This window comes from Pecten maximus, chromosome 8 (assembly GCF_902652985.1).
Source record: "Pecten maximus chromosome 8, xPecMax1.1, whole genome shotgun sequence".
Taxonomy (NCBI): Eukaryota; Metazoa; Mollusca; class Bivalvia; order Pectinida; family Pectinidae; genus Pecten; species Pecten maximus.
In genome coordinates, this window is record NC_047022.1 from 36,541,097 (window position 1) to 36,563,713 (window position 22,617).

General features: G+C 36.6%; 2 protein-coding genes across 4 annotated transcripts in view; one reads left to right on the forward strand and one right to left on the reverse strand.

The window, feature by feature from the left end:
* The window catches only part of LOC117333376 (acyl-CoA dehydrogenase family member 10-like), a 34,445-nt gene extending 25,185 nt beyond the window's left edge, over positions 1-9,260 (reverse strand). For 2 of the 3 annotated variants that reach the window (XM_033892641.1, XM_033892643.1), the window contains exons 1-10: positions 9,196-9,260; positions 7,523-7,729; positions 5,481-5,629; positions 4,850-5,047; positions 4,468-4,626; positions 3,779-3,938; positions 3,300-3,394; positions 2,410-2,525; positions 1,994-2,175; positions 1,291-1,441 (exon numbers count right to left, since the gene is read on the reverse strand). In XM_033892641.1, the coding sequence (XP_033748532.1) occupies positions 1,291-1,441; positions 1,994-2,175; positions 2,410-2,525; positions 3,300-3,394; positions 3,779-3,938; positions 4,468-4,626; positions 4,850-5,047; positions 5,481-5,629; positions 7,523-7,721 (1,409 nt within the window). In that variant the 5' untranslated portion in view covers positions 7,722-7,729; positions 9,196-9,260. Of the gene's footprint in view, positions 1-1,290; positions 1,442-1,993; positions 2,176-2,409; positions 2,526-3,299; positions 3,395-3,778; positions 3,939-4,467; positions 4,627-4,849; positions 5,048-5,480; positions 5,630-7,522; positions 7,730-8,863; positions 9,110-9,195 lie in introns of those variants that run through there. The other variant, XM_033892642.1, reaches the window with a different exon arrangement.
* A 20-nt stretch (positions 9,261-9,280) lies between these two features.
* LOC117333377 lies at positions 9,281-22,232 on the forward strand. The gene is made up of 4 exons (XM_033892644.1): positions 9,281-9,387; positions 16,781-17,461; positions 18,063-18,333; positions 19,121-22,232. The coding sequence occupies exons 2-4, from the start codon at positions 16,878-16,880 to the stop codon at positions 19,301-19,303; spliced, it is 1,038 nt and encodes a 345-aa protein (XP_033748535.1). The 5' UTR covers positions 9,281-9,387; positions 16,781-16,877; the 3' UTR covers positions 19,304-22,232.
* The last annotated feature ends 385 nt before the right edge of the window (positions 22,233-22,617 follow it).

Below are 22,617 nucleotides of genomic sequence, written 5' to 3' on the forward strand. Positions count from 1 at the left end.
GAAGTAGGATTTATAGCAAAAATTCACCAAAGTTCCCCTTTTGGGGCCCCGCCCCTCTGGCCCTAGGGGTCAAACCAGCCTCATTTATATAAAATATGATTGTCCTCCTCCAATGATGTTTCACACCAAATTTGGTAATAATTCACTATGGGTGTTAGGAGGAGTAGGATTTTATAGCAAAATTTCATCAAAGTTCCCCATTTGGGGCCCCACCCCTCAAGCCCCAGGGGTCACACTAGCCTCATTTATATAAAATATGACCGCCCTCCCCAAATGATGTTTCACAACATATCTGGTTGAAATCCACTGAAGGGTTAAGGAGGAGTAGGATTTTATAGCAAAATTTCATCAAAGTTCCCCATTTGGGGCCCCGCCCCTCAGGCCCTAGTGGTCACACCAGCCTCATTTATATAAAATATGACCGCCCTCCCCAAATGATGTTTCACAACATATCTGGTTGAAATCCACTAAAGGGTTAAGGAGGAGTAGGATTTTATAGCAAAATTTCATCAAAGTTCCCCTTTTGGGGCCCCGCCCCTCAGGCCCCAGGGGTCACACCAACTTCATTTATATAAAATATGACCGCCCTCCCCCAATGATGTTTCACACCAAATTTAGTTGTAATCCACCCAAGGGTAAAGGAGGAGTAGGATTTTATAGCAATATTCACCTAAGTTCCCTTTTTGGGGCCCCGCCCTTCTGGTCCCAGGGGTCAGACCAGCCTCATTTATATAAAATATGATTGCCCTCCCCCAATGATGCTTCAAACCAAATTTGGAAGTAATCCACCCAAGCGTTAAGGAGGAGTAGCATTTTGAAAGAAAAAGTTTACGGACGGCGCACGGCGCACGGCGCACGGCGACGGACGAAGCACGATGACTATAGGTCATCCTGACCCTTTGGGTCAGATGACCTAATAAAATTTGTTGAAATGAAAGAAGTATTCAAAGATTAGCGATTCTGAAGTGAATTAATTATAGAGTCGCTGTGAAGACAAAGCTAAAAGTTTAAGGTATGAGGTGTAGACAAAATTATCATCCCTACAAAAGAAATATTTTGAAGAATTTTCATCCTCAGACCTGAGGGGTTCAAGATCATACAGTATATCCACCATTTACACAAAACTAGTTGCCCTTAATTACTCACAAGTACTGACCATATTTCGTCAATATTTTAATCATGTTCCATTATATCACTCAGCTCTGCTTTTAAGGGCCAGATAAATCAAAACGACACTGGCTGTTGACAAGGTGATACACAAAACAAACACACATTGATGTCTTCCAATACCTGAAGTCTCCATGAACCACTGTAACTTGTTCATCCGTGGGCATGTGTTCAGATATCCACTGCATCAGCTTGTTCATGGACTCTATCTCCCGTGTTTTACTGGCCTCATACTGACGTGACCACCTGCTGAAGTTCCTCTTTAAATATTCACCTGCAACATTACAACAGGTCTACTTACAGGTAGATATACATACAGGTAGATATACTTACAGGTAGATGTACTTACAGGTAGATGTACTTACAGGTAGATGTTCTTACAGGTAGATATACTTACAGGTAGATGTTCTTACAGGTAGATGTTCTTACAGGTAGATGTACTTACAGGTAGATATACTAACAGATAGATATACTTACAGGTAGATGTACTTACAGGTAGATGTACTTACAGGTAGATGTACAATTACTGGTAGTAGTATTTGTAATAACCAGAAAAAAAGTTTGTATTTATTATCATAAGACTGACTATTAATATTATGTAAAGATAATTGTCAAATATAAAGTTAATTTTATATTAAGTAAGCAGAAAGATTGACTGTTAGTGTCAATATAGTTTGATTTACAATGTTGAGTATTTATGGAAGATTAACAGCTACATAATAAGAAAATCATCAAATTCATGAAATTAAGACTCACAGACAATGGAAATTGTCAACAAAAACCACTACAAGGTCACAAAGCTAAGTTGTATTGATTTATTTCTGACCTTTCTTTCCAAAGCCATCGAGACCAGCAGCACTGATGTTCACTCGATGAATTTGACAGAGTGTGTCCGCCATACACGAGTACAGTTCCCTCCTCTGGGCTTTAGTCATACCAGGCAGTGAGCGGTCAATGAAGATCCTACCCTTCAGATACTCCATTACATAAAATGGAGTCCCAATTACGCTGAAAAAAACACCTCTATTTCATCAATCAGAAACAAACAAGGATCTTTCAGTGAAGCCATGCATGAAGCTGAAATTGTTAATTATCTCTAGCAGTATTTTCATGGATGAAGCTGAATTTGTTAATTTTCTCTAGTAGTATTTTCATGAATAAGCTGAACTTGTTAATTTTCTCTTAGCAGTATTTTCATGGATGAAGCTGAATTTGTTAATTTTCTCATTTGTTATAACTTACCTGGGGTCTTCACACAGTCCATACATCTTAGGCATGGGCACGCCATGTTGTCCTAGAGCCTGCATCACTTTAAATTCTCTTTCCACAGCGTGGGCTGATGGTAGTAGCTTCCCTGGCTATAAAGGGGAAAAGGCAGTATAAAAAGTACCTTAAGTTTATTATTTTTTTTATTTATTTAGTCAGTCAGGAAATTTTGTCATTTTAAAATTGCATGCAAATATTAACATTATACAATTATTGATTGGGGCCAAGGGCAACAGCGATTTTGTTAGCACCCCCAAGATCCTAACTATTGCCAGACGCAGAGCGATAGTTAGGGTTGAGGGTGCTTACAAAATCGCTGTTGCCCTCAGCCTCCACCAGTAATTGTTTTGCTGTACAAGACTTACTTCTATCTGCTGAATTGTTGAGAACACAGCACTAAAATGAAAGTGTTCAAGTTTTCGTCACTGTAAGATTGCAGATCATCTAATTTTAATCTTGTAGACTTTTAGAATTTGCAAAATAATCTTCCCGATCCTAACAACAAACTTAATTACATTGGCGGTCTCTGCCATTCAATGTCTTTGTCAAATATTCTTCATCGTAAGAAGCAAATCAGTCTTTCATGAGCTGGCAGACGTCAACATTACATGCAAGGTCCCAGAGATGCTTAAAACATCGGCCAATCAAATTGGAAGTTTAACGCGGATCGCAGGAAATTTGAAACGCCACCTTGGAAAACACCCATGGGGATCAAGACAGTAAAAATTAAAACACCAGGCCAGGGAAGGTGTTTTCTGTTTGCAACATATAATAACGAAACTGTTGCTTATTTTTTACTATTATATATAGTTTGTATAGGGAATTGGACACACTAATATAACAATGAGGTCTTTGTCAATACTTACTGGCTTTTTGCGAAGGACAAGCTGTTTGCCTCCATAAGATACATAGTATGTAGGGTTGGACTGGCCATGCTCAAAACAGCGGATATGAGGAGGTTCTGGAAAACAATGCAAGTGATCAATCACAGTCGAACCTGGTTATATTTAAATCTTTGGGGAACAGCAAAATATTTCAAATTAACCAATTTTTCAATATAACATGAAGGAAATTGTAAGATATTTTATCCGCATCATATGTACTAACCATACATGGATATCTGTACACTTCAGACAACATTTAAACACTGGTTTTAAACTCTGAAAGTATTTTTTTTAGCTGATGGAAAGTTTTACTTAGGATAGAAGAAGTTAATCGCACTTGTTTTGAATGCATTTCAGCTCATAACATCAGTCCATGCAAGCAACAAATTTGACAATCAATCCTTACATAGAGTTTTAATGCTGAATTGCTGTTAGAGAAGATAAGAGATCATATTCTGTACCTGTAGATTGGATGTGGAGAACATTTCTGAGGTAGTCTTCCAGCCTGTCCATTGGAATCTTTAGGTGTTCTGCTACGGCTATGGTGCCCTGCACATATCCATGGAGGGGCAGACCAAGAAACTGTTCTAATTCTCGGATCGCTACATCAGGATCTGACACCTGAAAAATGAACCCAATATTCAATCTTACATAAACATAATAATGTGTTGCATGTATTTCTCTCAACAGCCTAGAAGTCAATTTTTCTTTCCTCAAAGATTCCTCAATTGTGTGAATTAAAATACATCACCCTGTATCAATGTAAGTTTTTATACTCTCAGACTTCTGTAAAATTCTATTTTGATATGCTTGAAAGGCTACAATTTTGATTTATCTGGATGAAAAATTGAACCCAGCTGGCAAACTGTCAAGAAAACTGATAATTTATATACATTATGTAATGCATTCCTTTTATTTAACATTAATTCTAACTTAATGCAATTGCAATAACTTTCACTGTAAACTCTTATAACTTATTAGTAAAATTTGTCTCTGTCTAAAAAAAACCTAGGAAAAGGTTATTGTTGAAAAGTCAAGTACAAGTGCCTACATCTTTTACCTTTCTTTACAAGCAGCATCAAAACCAAACATGCTCATCAAAAACAAGATGGAAACATGAAATTTGTAGTGGGATATTAAAATAACTTACCTTAATGGTATTGATACCTAGGGCCTTGGCTGCTTTGAGGTTGCCACCAAGGTCGTCAAGGAAGACAGATTCCTGTGGAGCCACATTTAGCTCCTTCAAACAAAGTTCATATATCCGCGGGTCTGGCTTCCTCATCCCCACAACACATGACTCGACGATCTAATCACCAATAAAGACTCTTTATTTTCACCCTATTTTACAATATTTTAAAAAAGAAATCACTTCTCAAATCTAAAAACTCTGTATACATACATGTAGGAAATTATATACTGAATAGAACCAGGTTTAATTCAAAATGTAAAGCATAATGAAGATTTATCAACATAAAATCTCGACTAAATGAGGATGTACTATGATTTATTGAGCTGGTCCAGTAACTTACCACATCAAATAGAGAGCGGTCAAGAGGAAGACTATTGGAGGAATCCTTCCCCGGCCAGTGCCAGTTATTGGTGAGGAGGGCGGTCTTCAGTCCCTCTGCTTTCACACATTGAACCGCATCGATCATCTGAGGGTAGGGAGTGCCCATGTACTTACTGAATCCCCTAAATAACTCAGCCATATCAATGTTCCTCCCAGTCTGAAATAATAAAGGTCATATGCAAACTACGTTAACATAATAACCTACTGAATGATCAATCATTTATACTTCAGCATAGGAAATACAATAGTTTTATATTTTCTTTTGCCATTTTTACTTATTATTGTGTAATAAATTACAGAACATGGTGAAATTATACAGAGGAAAGTATCTCAGCTATTCATTAATAGTTGATAGATTTCTTTTAATAAACAAATACAGTTACTGTAATAACAGAACCACTTTTGATTATGTTGGCAAATTATATATCAAGAAATATATGAAGTATAGTAATGTATGTACTGACAAAAACAGATACAAAAATAAAAATCTTTAACTACAATAATAAAACCATTTGAAAAAGACTTTTGGTACTAATGTATTGTGTGATTTCAGACAACTGAGGACAAATGATCATATCAGCTGAACAAACCGAGTCAAAGTACTCTTTCTGGAACACATCAAAGAACTGGGTGACTGAGAGCTCGCCAGACTCCAGCTTGGACCAAGATCCATGCCTGCCACTCTCAATTATTATTCGTGAAATGGACTTTGGTGGCAGACTTTTCTCTTTCTCGTAATCTGAAATATCAAATAAATAAAGTTATTAAATACGAAATAATCACTTAGGAAAAAAAAGTTTATATTACATTTGAAATCAAAACTGTAAACTCTTGAATTAACATGAACTTTTAGGGCAATTAAATACTGCAACAGCCCTCTTCTGAAATAATTTCCTTTCATCAAAGCTTATGTAATAGGGTCATATTTATATTAAATACATTATTGTATTAATGTTCATATTCTAGTTTGTAGGTATGGACATGTTATTGGTATCTATCTAATTAATTGATTGATGTGTAGACTTTGATGAAGATATTGACCAATCTGTCATCATTGATAATCATTCAGAGGGCCCACTACATGTAGGTATACCAGACTTGTATATTTTTACATCCCAAGGACGATACTCCAGCGTATGAAAGTCAAGTGTCTGTTCCACCTCGTAGTGACAAACACCATCATCAGAAAGTGACAGCGGACATAAAGCTCTGCTAGGTGACTAACAAGTCTAAGGGAATGATGAAGTGGTACACGTTTCAGTTCAGGAAAAGATGTGGCAGAACACATGTGCCAACACCAAGAAGACAAATGAGAGATTACAAGGCAGCAGTCAGGAGAGCTCATGAAGAGCGAGTATGTCCAGGGAATTCTACAGATTGGATCACAAGACCAGAGTACCTTAACGCAGCACAAGACCAGAGTACCTTAACGCAGCACGAGACCAGAGTACCTTAACGCAGCACGAGACCAGAGTACCTTAACGCAGCACGAGACCAGAGTACCTTAACGCAGCACGAGACCAGAGTACCTTTAACGCCTTGTTGAGCATGGAATACTTGCTCCTAATTGGACATGGGATGCTCTTGTTTGGATCGCGTGGAGAAAGCGTGACATGATAAAGTTATTGTTTATACACTGGACTGTGTTATTTTATTCTACACGTTTTTATACTGGATGTGTTTACTCTAATCTTTCACATTAACACCTAGTTATCCTTTAATGTTTTTATTTGTATGATTTGTGAGGTAAATTTGATTATAGCCATTGACTCTTTAGTTTTACATCAAATGTATGATGATTATATATAACTATCAACTTTGTTTTAAAGAGGATATTATGGAGGATGGCTTTTTAAAACTGCAGAGGAAGGGGAGGGGTGTAGGTCATATACCTGGTTAACTAAAATTAATAATGTTTATGTTATAAATAGATATGTTCATATTCTATGTTGTATGGTCCATACATCATGTGACCTTTTACCTGTAAACATGAGTTCTATATTGTGGAAGTTTTTTTGTGTTTATAATAAGTAACGGTCAGACAAACTGCATGGACATGTGAAAGTTTTAATGGACTATGACAAAGTTGTTTGATTGGTTCAAAATTTCTTTCGTACATATTTGATTTTTTGTTTCCATTGTGTTTACCCAATGTTTCAATTTGATGGTACAAGATTTTTTAAACACCTGTGCATTTTTCCAAGGACTCTGTTAACACATGATGCATGTTTAAAAGTGTGCTATTCTTTTACTGGAAATATCATGTCAATGTTTGTTAATTCATCTTTTTCTGTTTAATATACATGTATTAATTTTTATTATATATTTGATGAAAATGCTTTCAAGTTCATCATAGTTGTTAATTTATGCAGTCTTTAAATTTCAATAAGAGATAACTTGGACAAATCTTCTAAGGATTTGAATTCTGCTTGCTCTTCTTTATATTCATTTTATTACTCACTTTTTGATTTACAATATTTTGTTAGGTATATATATAAATGTCTGAAAACTGTAAAGAATTAAAGTCAAAATGTACACATATATATAATTCTTTGGGAGTTTGCGGCTTTAATTAATTATAACTGTATTTCTACCAAATTTGTGACACAACTCAAGTGACATGGTAATTTACCTTCAAACATTTTAAATGGTGGCGGAACTATAACTCCTCCCATATCAAATATGACCGCCTTGGTTGTGTACTGGCGTGATGCTGCCATCTTCCTGCCACCTGGTGGTGAATTTGTACAAAGGGCAGGTAATAACACTCTACTGGAGTTACTGAAAGCCTTTCCTAACAGATTAGGAAATAGTACAGTACATCTCAGCATGCTTCCATCTGTAACAAATAGATCTGCAAGTTATTAATGAATTTTCTATTACCAGAGTACAGTTTTACCCCAATCTGATTCAAGTTAATGGTCGCTCTATTCTTGTCTATTGAAATAAAGTATGTACAGTATATTGATAAGAAAATAGGTGTTATCAACTTCTATTAATTCAATACCTCTTGTTATGGTCTAAATAGAAAGTGAGTCTATAAAGATGTGGTATGAAAGTTCTACAGAACCAAGAAAAAACTTTATGATCAGGGCGGCATGCATACCTTCTCACATTAGAGCATGCAGAGAACCTCCATAGCCATGCATACATGTTAGAAAAATTGAAACAACATCTTCTACACTAGTCCTGAGTTTCTGACAATCTTATTCTGAAGATATATACAAGGCAGATTAAAGGCGATATTAACATCAGAACCATTTATATTACCCTTACATAACCTATAACCACCAATGACTCCTGCTTTTGTTACATCCTACACTATTTAAATCTCCTTGAATTTGTGTCAAATTCTCAATGTTTTAAAAGAACACTATGACTACCAGGTAAACTCAGGACAGTGACAATAATCTCTTGTAATGATGTTGAAACTATTAAAGTAAATTGTAAGTTGTGATATGGAGATGGTCCAATGGTAGCATTTGTTTTTTTGTTTTTTATTAGTACTGGGAAATATTGTAATTGTTATTTTTCTTAATTCTCAGTTTATCATACAATGTACATCATAATTATAGGTGCAAGTACAGCTGTAAAAGTGAAGAAACATATAGTACAGTCGGTACTCCAATAAGGAGTCGTCTGGTAAATATCATATCAGAGTACCCTAACCCCTGCCATTGCATAACATTTTAAAATTAACTTTTTAAATGCAAGTGTTTTTGGTCACCTTCAAGCTCAGCCTAGCAGGAATTTCTCTTAGCCTGCTAATTTTAATCATCCCTTAAATTTAACTTCATTTTACATACATGTGTGCATGATATATAATAACAAAACATATATATATTTTGCATGTACTTCAGAGCAACAGTGGGCCGCTATAACCATCTGGATTCCTATCACTCGGAGATGAAATTGTAGACAATTTGTCAACAATGATAATATGCTTATATATAAATATGTGTTTTTACATTACCTTAAATTAAAGTTATTGCTCACAAGTTGCAGGATAAATTTTAAAATATTGACCAGACAGTGGAGATTAGATAGTTGTATGTAGTTCCAAGCGTTTACTTAGGCAAGATCAGGTCCAATGTATGCATTACAAATGTTAAAGGCCAAGCCAATATTTATCCGATTGTCAGCTTTCACTAGACTCAAGCTGCCTAATGTCGGTAATGACCAGTAGTGATTTTTTACTTTCATCTTAACAATTCAAAGGGATTATGAAAACGACATTAATGCATAAACAATCAGAAATTAATTTCAAGAAAATCGATAAAATAATATAAGTACTAATGTCATGACCTGTTTCGAACCAATTTTCGCCTCGGATTGTTGACTTTTCGGCTGTCACTCTTTTTTTTAGAGTGATCTCCCCTTCCGCAACGTCTGACTCACCAAAACGATTTCCACAGAGGAGCGGATTACGTGTTTTATCTTTTTGACAACACAACACAGACCAGGACGCTTAGCGCGAATTTTGCGACATGAGGAAAGGTAAACAAACTTACTCAATATTTTTTTTAACAGTCACAATATGATCTTCAGTCAACATATCAAATTCCAAACCAGGTCATGCGATTCTCCTATAATCGAAAAGTAGAGAACTGAAAACGCCACAGACCAAAGTTGTCCTCCAATTTCCTACCACATTACATATTGGGTGCGCTTTTCCAAAGACCTGTGTGCAGTGACCAGTCACATGTAAAACAACGTCCTGGATCTAATGACTGCTGATATGGTAGCCAGGAGGTCAATGGATGACATCTTAAAGACCAGAATTACTGGCATCTCCTCTTGACCTTTGATGTTGCTGGGTGGTCTACATGTCGGGGAGAAGTCCTGATTTCGCTATTATAGTGGTATCCTCATGATGCATGTTGTTTTACCGAGTATACAGAATAGTCCGAATTTTTGACGATCTTACTTCGTAGATATTATTAACAGTATATAGCTATAAAATCAAATCAAATGAGAGTTACTCCCCTTCTTCATTCAGATAGAAAAACTGATTTTTAGCTCACCTGGTCCAAAGGACCATGCAAGATGAGCTTATGCCATACATGATACTGTGGCGTCAGTCGTCATCTGTCCTCCATCGTCTGTCCATCAACAATTGACTTCTTCTTCATAACCAAAGATAAGAATTTGACTGCATCCTTTAATTTTGGGGTAGGGATTTAAATTTTAAATTAAAAGGAGTCAATTGGTTTTAACAACTTCTTTTCTAAAACTAAGCTATGGATATCATCCACATTTGTGTGGTAGCATCCCTATGGGGTTGCACCAAAAGTCAATTTCATTTCATGGATTCATGCACTCTTTTTTTGTCATAAAAACCACACATTTTTAGAATTACAATAAAACCAATATATATGTACCCATATGAAAAGCTTATGATATATTGACATAGCATTACCAGCAACAAATATACTTAAGCATCATTCTTGTTTCATATCTCATGAGATCAGGTGAGTGATGCAGGCCCTCTGGGCCTCTTGTTTCATATCTCATGAGATCAGGTGAGTGATGCAGGCTCTGAGGCTGAGTCTGGGCCTCTTGTACAGAAAAATCAACATGTGCTATTTTAATTTTGTTGCTGGTATCCAGGTATTAATTGTAACAACCAAGTACATTATTGTACATGGATCATGCACCTACCAACCACAACTCTCTCTCTCTTTAGGTCGTCGTGCATCTGTAAACAATTTACATTTTCAACTTCTTCTCCAAAACCCCTAAACCAAATTCAATAAAATTTGGCAGGAAGCTTCTGTGGCTAAAGGTCAACCATCATATATGGTCCCCACCCCCAGGGGCCTGAGGGACGGAGCGAAAAAGGGTCAAATTTAAAACTTCAAAAATCTTCTTCTCATGACCCAAATAAGATAGAATCAAATAATCTTTATAGATGGAAGGGTTTTAAGGTGCTTCACACATTTGCCCCTGGGGAGGGGGTAAATTTTACTATAGTTTGTATTGGGAAAACACTTTTTTGACTATGATTTGTTTTATATCTATTGGAATTCATTCTAATTCGGTTAACATTATCAGCTTGGGATGAGAGTTTGATGGTATGCCTATGTTGGCCCTGACTGACCCTCAGGGGCTGATGGGTGCCATGGGGCTAAAAAGGGTCAAATTGACTGAAATTTCAAGAATCTTCTACTCAAGACCCAAATAAGGTAGAATCAAATACTCTTCATAGGTGGAAGGGTCTTATCGTGCTTTACTTAATGTATGAATTTCATGACCCTGGGGTCACAAGTTTGCACCTGGCCATGAGGAGGGGGTAAATTTGACATTAGTTTATATAGGGAAATCACATTTTTGACTATGATTTGTTTGATTTCATTGGAATTTATTCCAACTTTGTTAACATTATCAGCATTGGATGACAGCTTAATGGTATTCACATGGTGGCCCTGACTGACCCCTTGGGGCTGATGGGCGGGGCCAAAAAGGGTAAATTAAATTAACTGAAATATTTCAAATCTCAGGTGACTGTTAAGGCCCATGGGCCTCTTGTTGTAACATATACAATTTTCTTGCAGAAATGCTTCAATTTGCTACTGTATTTATAGCTATTATAGTGGGATACCTGCATTATAAATATTACAAGAGATCCCAGAGGGATCTTGGCGCCCACCATTGAATGATCTTTATAGGTTCCATGTCAGATTGATCTTTTCTCTACTTTTCCCTTCCTCTAAGTCTTATATTACTAATCTGTGTAAATTCAGAAACAGCCCTCTAGTACTTTTCAAACAAGGGGAACCTATATATAAAATTTAAGATTTAGCGATAATGGCTGTCTGTCGGCCATGTTGTTTTCCGATTGGTCCCAAAATGCAATACCAGGGACCAAGGGGAACCTACATATGAAATTTGAGAAAAATCCCTTCAGTACCTTCTGTACAATAGCGATAACAAACTTCAATTTTCAAAATACAAGATGGCTGCCTGTCAGCGAGGTTGTTTTCTGACTGGTCTCAAAATGCAATATGCATAACTAGGCACAGAGGGCAACCTACAAATGAAATTCAGAAAGATCCTTTCAGCAATTTCTGATAAATAGCGATAACAATCTTCAATTGTCAAAATCCAAGATGGCTGCCTGTTGGCCATGTTGTTTTTCGATTCGTCTCAAAATGCAATATGCATAACTACGCACTGAGGGAAACCTACATATGAAATTTGAGAAAGATTCCTTCAGTACTTTCTGAGAAATAGCGATAACAAACTTCAATTGTCAAAATCCAAGATGGCTGCCTGTCGGCCATGTTGTTTTCCGATTAGTCTCAAAATGCAATATGCATAACTAGGCACCGAGGGAAACCTACATATGAAATTTGAGAAAGATCCCTTCATAAGTTTCTGAGAAATAGCGATAACAAACTTCAATTGTCAAAATCCAAGATGGCTGCCTGTCGGCCATGTTGTTTTCCGATTAGTCTCAAAATGCAATATGCATAACTAGGCACTGAGGGGAACCTACATATGAAATTTCAGAAAGATCCCTTCATTAGTTTCTGAGAAATGGCGATAACAAACTTCAATTGTCAAAATCCAAGATGGCTGCCTGTCGGCCATGTTGTTTTCCAATTGGTCTCAAAATGCAATATGCCTAACTAGGTACCAAGAGGAACCTTTAAATGAAATTTGAGAAAGATCCCTTCAGTGCTTTCTCAGAAATAGCGATAACAAACGTCAATTGTCAAAATCCAAGATGGCTGTCTGTCGGCCATGTTGTTTTTCGATTGGTCTCAAAATGCAATATGCATAACTACGCACTGAGGAAAACCTACATATGAAATTTGAGAAAGATCCCTTCTGTACTTTCTGAGAAATAGCGATAACAAACTTCAATTGTCAAAATCCAAGATGGCTGCCTGTCGGCCATGTTGTTTTCCAATTGGTCTCAAAATGCAATATGCATAACTAGGCACAGAGGGAAACCTACATATGAAATTTGAGAAAGATCCCTTCATAAGTTTCTGAGAAATAGCGATAACAAACTTCAATTGTCAAAATCCAAGATGGCTGCCTGTCGGCCGTGTTGTTTTCCGATTAGTCTCAAAATGCAATATGCATAACTAGGCACTGAGGGGAACCTACATATGAAATTTGAGAAAGATCCCTTCATTAATTTAGTTTCTGAGAAATAGCGATAACAAACTTCAATTGTCAAAATCCAAGATGGCTGCCTGTCGGCCATGTTGTTTTCCAATTGGTCTCAAAATGCAATATGCCTAACTAGGCACCAAGAGGAACCTTTATATGAAATTTGAGAAAGATCCCTTCAGTGCTTTCTCAGAAATAGCGATAACAAACTTCAATTGTCAAAATCCAAGATGGCTGCCTGTCGGCCATGTTGTTTTCAGATTGGTCTCAAAATGCAATATGCATAACTAGGCACCAAGGGGAACCTAAATATGAAATTTGAGAAAGATCCCTTCAGTACTTTCTGAGAAATAGCGATAACAAGAATTGTTTACGGACAGACGGACGAACCACGGACGCAGGGCGATTTGAATAGCCCACCATCTGATGATGGTGGGCTAAAAATCAGGACTGCTTCAAATTCCCGACCAAGTTGATTCCGTGGGAGGAAACTATACAGAATCTGAATTAGGGTTCTGATGTTAATATCACCTTAAAGTTGCCAATTGTGTTGAGCTATCTACGTAATTAGATCATCAGAAAATTTGGACTAAGCTGCAATCTGCTTGAGGTTATGACCAGACCTGGTTCTAGAGTCTAAAGGACTTAATTAAGTGTACCCAGACAGAAAATTGACATTCATCCATTTAGATTTATTCCATTTGTTTCTCAAATAAAGAAGTCGAAAATGTTATCAAAATCACTCCATTACGTACCCTGTACTGTCAACAAAGAACCCTTTAAATCAAGATGCGTAATTAACACAATAGTTGACAATACACAGGTGAATTTGTAGCATGCGATGCAACTTGATACATAGCAGTTTCTCGTGTGATTTAAAAAAAATAAAAACTGAATAACGCATACATGTATGGAATATATATTAATTTGAAATTAACCTTTGTAAATGTTTTGCTGACGAGTATGAGTACTTTTACCTCCGAGTATGATATCTTTGCTGAAATAATCATACTTTAGTAAGTAGTTGATGGCTCTAATGATATAATATTACATTTGGTCTGGAGCGTTACCAGGCCAAAGAAAATCAGTGGTGTGTAAACAGAGGATAGTACTCTCCTGCAGCCAGTGGGGAACAAATTTTGATCAAAGGTCTACAATAAGAAGGGAAGGAAATCGACTATTCTATTGTATTATATATAGAGGGGGTACGCAGCTCCCCTGGGGCTGGGTGGGTGGAGGCCAATAGGGAAAAAGGAGGTAGATGATTTAAATCACTACTAATCCTGAACAACTGAATGAATGATTATGAAAAATTTGGTGCGAAACATTATTGGGTTGACATCCAAGGTTTGTGAGAGAGAAAAAAAAGGTGAAAAAAATAATTTAAATCACTACTTGGGGCTTTTTCTAAGAGCTTATTGTTGGGATTGTTAATTGGCACCATTCCCAATTGAGATTATTTCATATTTAAAGAGGCTTACCCGCAGACGGACCGGTCAACGGCACATCTCCGATCACTAAATAAACTTCAGTGCACGTTTCTATGTGACAAAATTAGAGGCTTCCCGACTATATTTCTTGAAAACAATTACAGAATATGTATTTAAAAGACGTTTTAAAACTCAACCTGAGAGGGAAATGTATGGAATATAACAGCAAATCTTTTTTGTAAATCGCCGCTGCCTTTGAAGTTATCACTGTGCGGCACTGTGCACGTGCTTGTTTCTTTGATGTGTCAATCAAATTAGACTTATTGCGGGTTGCGATTAAATAAATAATATTTAAAAATGAGGTTTTAATATCACTTTTCAGCATTTTATAAGGAAAATAAAATGAAAAACTCAACAATTCCAACAATCTGTCATGTGTAAAAAATCTTTTTCTATTAGCCAATTTTTCTGATCTCTCTGCAGGCAAGCCTCTTTAAGGCAAATTTCCAAAATTTGCAGTTTCCTGAAAAATTTGGTGTGAAGCATTATTGGGTAGACATGCATCCAAAGTTTGTGAGAGAGAGAAAAAAGAAAGGAAAAAATAATTTAAATCACTACTCAGGGCTTTTTCTTAGAGCTTGTTAGGATTGTTAATTGTTAAATGAAACAAAAAGTCCCTTCACAAATTAAACCAGTGAGAAAAAAACACTACTAGTCCTGAATGACTAAAGACTTTGGTCAAATTTGATCTGGAGCATCATTGACAAAAGGAGATCCAATGTTGTTTCCTCTGGCCCCGACACCAGACAAGCCAGAGAAAACTCTGGGCTGGCTAAAATTGAGAATGTGGCTTCCCTGGAGCTGGAGTTACATGTAGAGCATGCTCTAGTTTTAGTTTAAAGAAGTCTTTTTTCTTCTTCTTTATAATGTGCTTTAATGAAATTTGGTTTGCAGCAATTTTTGGCAAAGGTAATTGAATATATATATCCCATGTAGGCAGAGGGGAATTCAAAGTGTCCAATAGAGGAAGTCAAATTGGTTGTTATTGAAGTTTAGTGCTTTTCAATTGAATTTGCTTTATAATGTCATTAGAACCAGAAAGCTAAACATTCTTTTCATGATATTGAAAGACAGCTCTAAAAAAAGGGAAAATATTGAAGAAGGCTTCAACAAGAGTGTTTAGCATTAATCACTGAAATATCAAGGTGAGAGATGCAACAAGTTAGCTCACCGGTTACGAGTAACTCACCGGTTACGAGTAACCGTGATCAGCTAATGCTGTATCCCAGGTGTCCGCGTCCCACCCCACTTTAAAGTTTTGGGGGTAAGTTTTTGGAAAGCTTCTAAGTCCAAATGTATACACCTCACACCCTTATAATTTGGTTTATAAATTCATTAGGGGTCTAGGAGTGATGTTATAGCAAAATCATGCAGGACAAAATTGTGATTATTTTTGCATTTAACCATTTTGTGGATTTAATTTTTTCGACACCAAAACCTCGAGTGATCTTCAAAGATTTTGGGGCAAGTTTTGGAAAGCTTGTAAGTTCACTCCCTTTGTATTTGGTTTATAGATCCATTAGAGGTCTTGGAGAGATATTATGTGATGTACAATTTCAAAATGACATGCTTATACATACATAAAAAATGAGTGCATAGTGTGATTGCTGCTGCCGATGAGCATGCACAATCATAATTTTTTCAACCTAAATTGCTTTGAATCTGCTGTAGGACCACAAAATTAAATATTAGTCATAAAAAGGAAAGTGCTTAATGCATGCAAATGGACATAGTACTGAGAAGTTGATGTTAAAATGGTAAAAGTTTTTATCATTGGATAATCGCGTGCACTGAAATACCCAGGTGAGCTATGCATGCCACATGGGCCTCTTGTTTTGGTTTGTATTGATATCTGTTAAAATCCAATATGGGGACACGTACAATATGTTTGCACAGACTCTTTTTAAACCTTAATGTCAATAAGCTTAAAGGGGATTGATGTTTAGGTTTAAATACATTTGTAGGGTATTTGAGCCTGTGTAAACATGCGCTATTTCCCCATACATCTATAGTGTATAGTTGTATAGTAATTCTGTAAGCCTGTTTGGTGTACACTTGTTGGATACTCATGATCAGTGGCCATGGTTTCTCTTCTGATTTAAAGGTACAATGTTTTGATTTTCATATTTGGAAATCACTACAGAGGTGGGATTCATGAGGCACAACATCCCTCAATGTAGAAATTGTTGAAATCCTGAAAAATCTACCTTGCATAGATATATGATATAGTGTACAAGTTTAGTTTGATTCTAACAGCTTGCAAATTTCCATTTCAGAAGTATGTGAAAATGAATATCCATCAAAGGAACAGTTTATATGAGCTTGGCTACTAAAACTTTCATGGAATAACGACATAATTTGTAATTATTTACAATGAAATGCTTTAAGATTTCACACTTAGTGCCTGATAGAGACTGGAGGTGTCTGAAAGGCGGCGTCTTATCCCCACTCAAGATATTCAAATGTTGCTGTCTTGTGATAGTGAGTGTACTAATGGTGGAACTTCTGTTCTTTAACCTGTTCATTATGTATGGGTATCACCTGATGAAGGAAAACATCACCCCAGTACTGGATAAACAGAGCAATTCGTGGATTGATAAATTAGCTGAAAGTAAGATTATCAAAGATATTGTGTATGCAGGGAAGGCAGGTGGTTTTGTTTCCCTGATACAACAGACACTCGAACGTGTTTACGTCACGCTTCCAGAGGATGGGTCTGGTCGTATTAAAGTCGGCACACTTGGACTTGATGTGTCACACTCTGGAGAATCTCTGTACCTCTATAGAAGGATGTCAAGGCGGCGACTGTCCAGGTATAAACACTTGGTGGTTGATATAGGTGCCAATGATGGATTACTGTCAAGTAACTCCTTCAATTTTATACAGTGGGGCTGGGACGCCATCCTCGTGGAGCCACAAACCACACAGCTACAGATGGCTATGATCAATCTACGCAGGTAAGGGCACCATTAATATGGCGGCAATGGATAATGGCTAGTCCAGGGCCAGTCGATGACACTTTATGATGATGTAATGAAAAGACTTGGAAGTATGTATGATACAGCTTTGAAGTCTTAAAAGCTGTTAATTGTGAAATATAAATATTGGTATTATCGTATCAAATTAAAATTTATTGCAATTTGTGCCCTGTCCTACAACTGGTTCAAATCCTACTTAGAAAATGAATCTCAACAGGTCGGTTTTAATGCTGGGGCTCACTTAGTTGGAAATGTCTACTATGATTCCTCAAGGTATATTGGGACCACTTTTTTGGTCTATGTCAATAAGTTAGAAATAAGTATATTCCTGCATATATATATAATTCACATTGTATATATATTTAAATTCAGATAATTTCCTCAATTTTTGGGTTTTGTTTTTTTGTTTGTTTGTTTTTTAGATTTGCTTAAAATTAATGTTTTGAAAATATCCATGTATAGATTGGTTAACTCCGCCAAAAATCCTTTCAAAAGTAACAAACTTTACATAGATTAATGTAATTTATACTAAGAATGTACTTATCACATTTCATAATTATATTATATTACCTAATTACAGGTATAACAACCCGTACCGGGATGGCAACCAGACTGTGAGGTTTGTGGAGGCGATCATCAGTAACAAAGACGGTACAGTGGACTTTGTGAAGACAAATGATTTTGTGTCCATGGAAGGCCATGTGGTCCAGGAGAAAGACCTGTACAACAAAGACCTACACAAAAGTCTAATCCATGTCCCCAGTTTGAGTGTACAGAGCTTCGTCACAAAATATAACATCCCTCGCTATTTTGGCATTCTGTCTATCGATGCTGAAGGTGCTGGAAATACAGTAAGACTTTACATGATAATAAAGTGTACTCGTAACTTTAATTAAATGTAAAAGAATGTCAAGATTTCTGTCAGAAATCCAAACTGCATCAAAGTATTATGTAACAGCTTGGTACAAAATTCAAAATTATCAAAAATTTGCAATTCAAAAGTTTTTCTTTCATTACTGTGATTCATATACACACTTGATAATTAGCACATCTACAGCACGAGTTGCTAGCTGCAATAGTTATTCAAATAGTTGACCTTGACCTTCAAAGTTCAAGATCACAGTATAGTAATCAAATGACAAGTCAAAGAATGGAAGTTAAGAGGAAACAAAGAGAAACATATATAGGTAAAGTGTATCAAAGCGACCGCCGGATCAATAAAGTTTCCTGGATGTAAATCCCATGTTTTGGATCAAATTGACTAGAATTTCAAAAATCTATTCCTCAAGACCCAGATTTGGTAGAATCGAATACTCTTCATGGGTGGAAAAATTTTGATCTATAAGGTGATTTATCAAAGTTGTAAATGTCATGGCCCTTACCATTGTAGGTTTCATGAACTTTACTTAAGTTTATGTAGGAAAATCACATTTTAATTCAAAATTGGTTAGAATTATGAAGAGAGACGAAACTATACTACTATTTATACACGAACTGTTTAGAAATACATGTACATTGTAAATACATTGAAGTGAGTTACATGTTTAAGACTCAGGGGATTCTTAAGACCCATGGGCCTCTTTTTATTATAAAGGTACATGTATCCCTGTAATTGTATATGTTTTTCTATATTGACAGATCCTTCACCAGTTTATTGACCTTGGGTACCGACCAGCATATATCATCTATGAGGATTTACATGAACGTCATTGGGAAACTCCTGCAGAAACAGTTGAGTACTTGGCTGGGAAAGGGTACAGATTTTTATCCAAGAAAGGCTGGAATAACATCTTGGAACATACAACAGATAATGATGTATAACTATTAACATGACCCTATTATTATCTCACTGTCCCCTATTGTTACAGTCATGTACACTATCCGGTACCTGGTGTTGTTATAGCCACCTACCAACCTCTGGGGGACATGTTAGATCACATTTTCCTCTCTTAGGATACAATGATAGGGAAACTGTGATATTTCCCCTGTCCTCTTTGGTTTCTTTTAAATCAACCGTGAACTCTTCTCCACCAGGTTTTATCATAAATTACTGTATACCTGGTAATTTTCGCCCTGTTTAATTTTCGCCATTTTCGCCCTTTGATTTAAGATGACGGCGAAAATGTCAAGCTAAATTGAATGATTTACAAGTCATCGTACATAGGCCAACTGTAGTCGGATCCAAAACATACCCTCTTTCTTTTCAAGTGTTTTGTTTCTATACAGTCACAATCAACACGTGTTATATATTTACACTAAATTAATCAAATAATCCATTGTTTTATTCCAATCTATGCATGTGAAATTAAATCTAGATCATACCTAGGTCTAGTAAATTTGCAATATCACGTTGTGTTAAATCAAGAATAAGGGCTAAGACAGCGAACTAGGTTTAGTATATTTAATTTTAAAAAACTATTATAATAAATACTAAGTAACTTTTAAAATCCAGTCATTTTTTAAAATGATACACACAATATAGCATCAAATTCTTGCTATTGTAAAGACTGATTTTATGAGTTCACCGTCACTTGTGACTTCCATCGATGACAAATGAACAAGAAAACACTGGTCAGTAATTAGTCACGGCACGGTGAACATGCCACTCATCGTGTTTGCTTAAAATCGACCATTCATACCTGATACTACTTGAATCAATTTTGGGTAAAAGTAAAACTGAACACAGGTAAACGTTGTATATTTCACACCTGATTACATTTCACACCTCATCGGGATATGCAATGAAAGGAAAGTGGGGGAACACGATAAATCCGAGTGCAATTGTATCGAGAATTCCAAACGGAATTTTTCGATTGTAAACGAGGAAAAGACATTTCTAAAAGTAGTTTAGGGCGAAATTAAAACGGGGCGAATATCTTTTGTGTTGCTCAAGGGCGAAAATAACCTGGGGCAAAAAATACCATGTATACAGTAACCCTCTCCAGTGCCCTGGAGTTTGTTATAACCATGAGTTCTCCCCTGTGCCCTGGGGTTTGTTATAACCATGAGTTCTCCCCTGTGCCCTGGGGTTCGTTATAACCATGAGTTTTCATTTTGTCCTGGGGTCTGTTATAACCATGAGTTTTCATTTTGTCCTGGGGTTTGTTATAACCATGAGTTCTCCCCTGTGTCCTTGGGTTTGTTATAGCCATGAGTTGTGCCCTGGGGTTTGTTATAACCACGAGTTCTCCCCCTAGAGTTTGTTATAACAATGAGTTCTCCCCTGTGCCCTGGGGTTCGTTATAACCATGAGTTCTCCCCTGTGCCCTGGGGTTCGTTATAACCATGAGTTTTCATTTTGTCCTGGGGTCTGTTATTACCATGAGTTCTCCCCCTAGAGTTTGTTATAACAATGAGTTCTCCCGCCCCCAGGGGCTTGTTATAACAGCGAGTTCTCCCCTGCCCCCTAGAGTTTTAAATAATGTAAAATGCCTGAATATCTCCATATTACCAAAACGCATTGATTTTGACAGGGTCAAGTGTGTGTATAGTTGTATCCAGTGGTATTCCCTGTCCTAATTTAAGTGGATAAGGGAGAATTCGAGTTGGATTTTACAACCTCATTAATTTGACACCAGAGACATTTGCTGTCATGGGTTGGTAGGTTTAAATGGTTTGCAACTATTGTGTCTATGTTTATTGAAATATCTCGAATTTTTTAAGGCTCAAAATGTTTTTTATGAAGACTGAAAAATATTTTTTATCCTTTACGTGCTCACGTAAAACTTTTTTTTATGTGAGCATGTGTAACCTGGACGAGCACGACTAGCAGCGCTGATGTAAAGAATGGAACAAATACCCCATATACACTATATACATGAGTTTATTACAATAATGTACATATTTAACAGTCACATATACAATTATAGCAATATATACAACTTTCTCACAACTGACATACACATACATACACACTGAATCAGGTGGTCTGCAATCCACAGATATAACAGAGTCTATATCCGGCAATCTTCCAATGACGGCTGACGTAACGTCTATAATGTCCACATAAAAAGATTGGTACACTGAGGACAAAGGCTGTCAAGTCAAGTATATGTATCTGTCCACAAAGGACTGTTCAAAGTTGCCAACACAGGACTAAATGTAGATATAATTGCCCACAAAGGTCATATGGGAATAGAGTTGCCCACACAGGATACATTACAATACGTTGCCCACCCAGGACATATTGCAATACGGTTGCCCACACAGGACATATGCAGGTATAGTTGCCTACAAAGGTCTGTATATATATATATATATATATATAGCAAAATATGGTTGGGACTGTGACAGCATGTAAACGTATTAACGTGCTCGCGTAAAAGTTTTTACCTGAGCAGGTAAAAGTTTTTACGTGAGCACGTAAAGGAAAAAAATATTTTTTACCCTACATAAATGGTTTTTTTTACCTTGCATGAATGTTTTACGTGAGCACGTAAGTTATTACGTGCTCACGTGAAACTTTTTATGTGAGCACGTAAAGGAAAAAAATATTTTTCAGCTTACATAAAAAAAATTGTTTAACCGTACATAAAAAAAAAATATTTTTCATGTCACCTCTGTTCCACCATAGCTGTGTCAGAAACACAAAGAAAATCTCTTTAAAAAGCTTTCTATCTTTTGGCTAGTACCTGCCACTTTCTTCATTTTCAAATTATGTCTACGCATTTACTTTCTCAATACTCGGTATTGTAAAAACAAAAAAAAACAAAAAATACAAAATAACAATGACAATCAAAGCTTCAGGATTTTTAAAAAAAAAATTAACAAAAATTATGAGTACGCACTTGCATACCTGCGTATAGGAAGCTACGCCCCTGGGAATGAATCCCTCGTGGTTAGGGATGTTCATGTAGAGGGAGATTACATCCATGCGGACCATGATGAAGGTCTGGAAGGTAATTAGCAATACCCTCTATCTAATAACAGTAACCAGTCCCCTAGGGTTTGTTATATCCATGAGTTCTACTTTGTCTCCTGGCCAGTCCCCTAGGGTTTGTTATAACCATGAGTTCTCCTTTGTCTCCTGGCCAGTCCCATAGGGTTTGTTATATCCATGAGTTCTCCTTTGTCTCCTGGCCAGTCCCCTAGGGTTTGTTATAACCATGAGTTCTCCTTTGTCTCCTGGCCAGTCC